The following is a 4225-nucleotide window of genomic DNA, read 5'->3' on the forward strand; positions in this document are numbered from 1 at the left end:
AAAGCATTGGCCACTTCATGCCCAAAGACTAAGCCGTGAAAGCTAAAGTGTGAAAGCTAAAAGAAAGTTGGAAGCTAAAGAAAGTCGTTTGAGAGGATAATACCGATTCAAGGATCAATAAAGCGACAGCTGGGAAGATTCTTCACCCGGCACCTCTTCCTCTTCTTCATCAGGCTTTTGTTCTTTGGCTTGAGGGGCTGGAGGGTAACCCTCATCTGCAGTCACATGATCTGAATGCTGTGGCTTGTTGCTGCTGAGAACTTTCCACTTGATACTTGTCCAGGCCAGACAGAACACTCTAGACTCAATGGGTTTCTGTTTCTGTAATTGTGTGAATGGGATCACTTCTGAGAGCATAAGGGAAGATGGAAGAAATGGAGGAACAGATCATGGAGGAGTCACTGGAGAGAAGATCTAACCAGTAGGAAGCGTTCTGAAGAGGTTACTCCTATCTTGGCTACCTTTAGCCTCCTGACTGGGAGAAAGAATAAAAAGACTTACAGGATTTGGGAGCAGAGATGGCATTCACCACTGTAAGTAACCTGGTCACTGCCACATATGGGTTCACTTGGCTTGATGTAAGAGAAAATCCAGCACTTATTTATATTCCCAGTGCACTCCGCCTGAAAATGAGACACAGATTACTGCTTCAGATGCCTTCCTCCAGGACCTCTGGCCATTGTCACTGGTAGTGGGATAGGGGGCTTGAAGAAGGAATGCTAGACCAAGCATCCAGGGAACAGTCTTTAGCAGCTTTGGGGTTTGACCCCTGGAACGTACCCAACAATATGACAATAATATAATATATACTATAATGTAACATATAATCTGTGAACTCCCCAGTCTAAGTTCCTCTGGATGAAAATCCCTGCCCTACCAACCACAAAATGTGATTGTTAGATTACAGAAAGGAACATGTCCTGAAGGTTAGACTTTTCTTATGAACATTACTGAGTGACTTGTGTGTGGTGCTTCAGACAGCAGTGATGTCAAATTTATCACAGCAGAGGTAGGGTGTAGAAGGAAGGGGACAGAGAGAATATTTGTGGGGCTTTAGTGTGGGGGAGGCAGGATGTACATTTTAGCCTATCTCGGCTGAAATAATGTCCACTGCAGCACAGGACTGACCTGAATTGAGCCATGACTTCATCATCCATTTAATGGTTCAAAATACTTGGATTCTATCCCACAAGAGAGTATGAACTGATTGGAATAATGCATGGGAAGAGGGCTCAGGAACATATGAAATGTGCTACACACAGTTGATGACCCAGCTTTTACTGTGGTGTTATTCCCACACAAGTCCCCTCTGCCCCCACCTCTCAGAAGAAAGCTCTGGGGACTATCCAGGAAACTGGCTTACTCCCCATTATTCTTGGGAACCAAGAAGTAGAGCTCACCTTTGTCTCTTGTAGGCGAGCCCCTGTGCCTGTAGGAAGAGGGAAATCTGGAAGACAAAAACACATTCGGAAGAGTTGCTGCTCTGTCTTCTGACCTTAGGGAAAAAAAGCTAGGGTGAGGGAGACCCTGCTTGGCACACGGGAAGCAACAGATCCCATCAGAAGGTAGATTAAATTAATCGTCAGTGGCCCATGATTTAATCATGAGTGCCTTTGTGGAATTGTATAAAATATTTAGACAGGAGAGGTTCCATTTTGAAGCTCTATTTTCCTTTCTAAGTAATGAACTCTTGAACTGGGCCGGAAGGGGTCATTGTATTACAAACAGTTGCTTGTAAAATCCAACAGAACAACAGGTCCTCAGACCATAAAACTGTTGACATGACCTTTATGAAGACAGAAACATTGACTAATGCATTCCAGGAGGAGTTTTGTTTGATAGCACCTATAAAATAATCGACTAGGTAGTCACCAAAAGCAGCTCAACTGGTTAGCACTGAATTCAGTTCTTTTCTCCTCTTTATATCCTGTAGTTACCCTCTTTCTTTCTCATAAAACCCCTCTTGCTTTCCCATGTGAGCAGGACACTTTTCTGGTTACTCTGGAAACTGTGCTTGCCAAATGGCAATTCCGAGACCTCAGATAGAAGTCTTTTTCAGTTTTGCCTCTTTTTCTCAGTTGACACTGTTATAATGGAACCTCCATAAAAATCCTAAACCAAAAGGTTTGGAGAGCTTCCAGGTTGAACACACTGAGGTGCTGGGAGGGTGGTATGCTCAGAGAGGGCATAGAAGCTCTCTGCCCCTTTCCACATACCTTGCCCTATGCATCCATTTGGCTGTTCCTGAGTTGTGTCCTTTACAATAAACTGGTAACAGTAAGTAAAGCACTGTCCTGAGTTCTGTGAGCCATTCTAGCAAATTACTGAACCTGAGGAGGGGGTCAGGGGAACTCCTGACTTATAGCTCGTTGGTTAGAAGTACTGGAGGCCCAGTCTTGTGACTGCTGTCCCAAGTAGGGGCAGTCTTGTGGGACTGAGTCCTTAACTGTGGTGTTTGGATGGATGCCAGATAGAAGTGCCATAATTATATTAAGTTGTGGGATACCCAGTTGGTATCCACAGAAAATGGGAAGATTGCTTGGTGTGGAAAACCCACACATTTGGTGTCAGACGTGTTGGAGTAGAAAGAAACAGTTTTTTCTTCAGTAGAAGAAGAAAAGGGGTTTTCCCCATAAGATATTAGAGGCAGGAAGAACAGTTTTCAGTTTGTTACAGAGCCTCTTAAGATGTGAAAAAAATGTTTTAAGTGAGAGAAAGCACCAATAGAAAGTAAAAAATTGAAAGTAAATGAGAATTTCAGAGTCCAGATGGAAACGGGAGCTGTTGAGTGTAGAGGCTGCTTTTAGGCAACAGGCTTGAGCAATAGAAATCTGAAGAAGGCAAGAGGGCCCACAGTGACCACCGACAACCAAGTTAACACAAACAGGCTCGTGAAGCAATCCACATGAAATAGCCATAGGCCCTAACTGACCAATTACAGCCACGCACAGTTCCTCAGATTACCAAAAAAAGGGAAAATTCCGTAAGTCCCCATACTTCCTCATTCCGCCATATAACTATAGCCCCTCACCACCACCTCCTGGCAGTCTCTGCTTTGCTGTCCTGCCTGATACTCCCTTTGGGGTTTGAGAAATGTAAATATACAGATTCTGGAAATGAATGTTTTTAAGGCTTGAATGCCTCGATAGTAATCAGGTATTTTGGAAAGTTCGTGGTCCTGGGTTTGGAAGGTCTGGATTTGACTCCCAGCTTTGATACCAATGACATTGAGGGAATCCTCTCTTCCTCTGGGTTTCAGTTTCTACATCTGTAACATAAAGGAATTAGTATTAAACAAAACTGAACAGCACTTCCACTCCTGCCTCTGCTTTTCCTGTAATACTGGATATACCCCAGGCAACGTGGGCAGAGCAAGGATACATAACTCACCAACTGCAAGGGCAGCCCACACAGAGATGGCCAGGACAAGGGCGGCATTCGAGAAAACCTCCTTCATGGTGGCAGAAGAGCTATGAAAATACGCAGCCTTTGATGGTAGGAGAGAGCAAGTTCCATGTGAAGTACGCATTCTCACAGAGATCCCACACTGACCAGGAAATGAAGTCTAAATCCTTCAAGTATGTTCTTTCCCCAGGCCATTTGGAATGAATTTTGTCTGATGCAATTAAGTGGCTTCATTTATTTCTCTAGAACAATTGGACATTAGAAGAAAATGATCTCAAAATGGAATTTTAGAAGATGCCAGGAAAAGAGCTAGTAAAGACTATCTGCAGGGGATCATTTGATAAAGAATAGGCACCAAGAACTTTGCGATTAAATGTTTAAAAGTTGGTATTTATCTCTGAGGTAAGAAGGGCAGTCACTAGGAAGTTCAGTGACACGTGTTAAATCAACAGACAATAAAAGACAGGAAGGAACAAAACAACATTTCTTAATCCTTTCTTAATCTTCCATATTATTACTTTGGTGTTAATATTTAGTAATCAATATCAGTATTGAAGGGAAAACCATAGAGTATTTACCAACAGCTTACTTGCATTATTGAAAATATTATAGTACAAGGCAGTTGACATTATTTATATGGTTTTGATACATTTTCCAGGCAAATTATATATCTAGGTAATTTCTGCCCAAGACCCTCCCTGAGTAAAAAACAAATAATAAATAATATAACCCTTTTCCTACTCAAAAGTTTGCAAATTAGTATGTCCACTTTATCTGCTGGGACTCCCATAGTTGCTGTGAGAAACAGGCTGGACGAGAT

General features: G+C 42.6%; 1 protein-coding gene across 1 annotated transcript; it reads right to left on the minus strand.

Moving 5' to 3' along the window:
* Positions 1-497: 497 nt before the first annotated feature.
* On the minus strand, positions 498-3457 carry SPINK8 (serine peptidase inhibitor Kazal type 8 (putative)). The gene is made up of 3 exons (XM_025884956.2): positions 3391-3457; positions 1401-1447; positions 498-623 (listed from the first exon to the last, which is right to left on the minus strand). Exons 1-3 carry the CDS (start codon positions 3455-3457, stop codon positions 498-500), a joined length of 240 nt encoding a protein of 79 aa, XP_025740741.2.
* Positions 3458-4225: the final 768 nt, after the last annotated feature.

This window comes from Callorhinus ursinus, unplaced genomic scaffold (assembly GCF_003265705.2).
Source record: "Callorhinus ursinus isolate GAN/ISIS: 27379988/994484 unplaced genomic scaffold, GSC_fseal_2.0 scaffold15, whole genome shotgun sequence".
Lineage (NCBI taxonomy): Eukaryota > Metazoa > Chordata > Mammalia > Carnivora > Otariidae > Callorhinus > Callorhinus ursinus.

What these genes read in the sequence shown, in the direction of transcription:
- SPINK8 (XM_025884956.2), bottom strand. Translation starts at nt 3,457, where the DNA reads ATGAAGGAGGTTTTCTCGAATGCCGCCCTTGTCCTGGCCATCTCTGTG. An exon ending in GTGGGCTGCCCTTGCAGTTG is followed by an intron (nt 1,448 to 3,390) that starts GTGAGTTATGTA and finishes TTTGTCTTCCAG; the next exon opens with ATTTCCCTCTTCCTACAGGC. An exon ending in CTCGCCTACAAGAGACAAAG is followed by an intron (nt 624 to 1,400) that starts GTGAGCTCTACT and finishes TCTCATTTTCAG; the next exon opens with GCGGAGTGCACTGGGAATAT.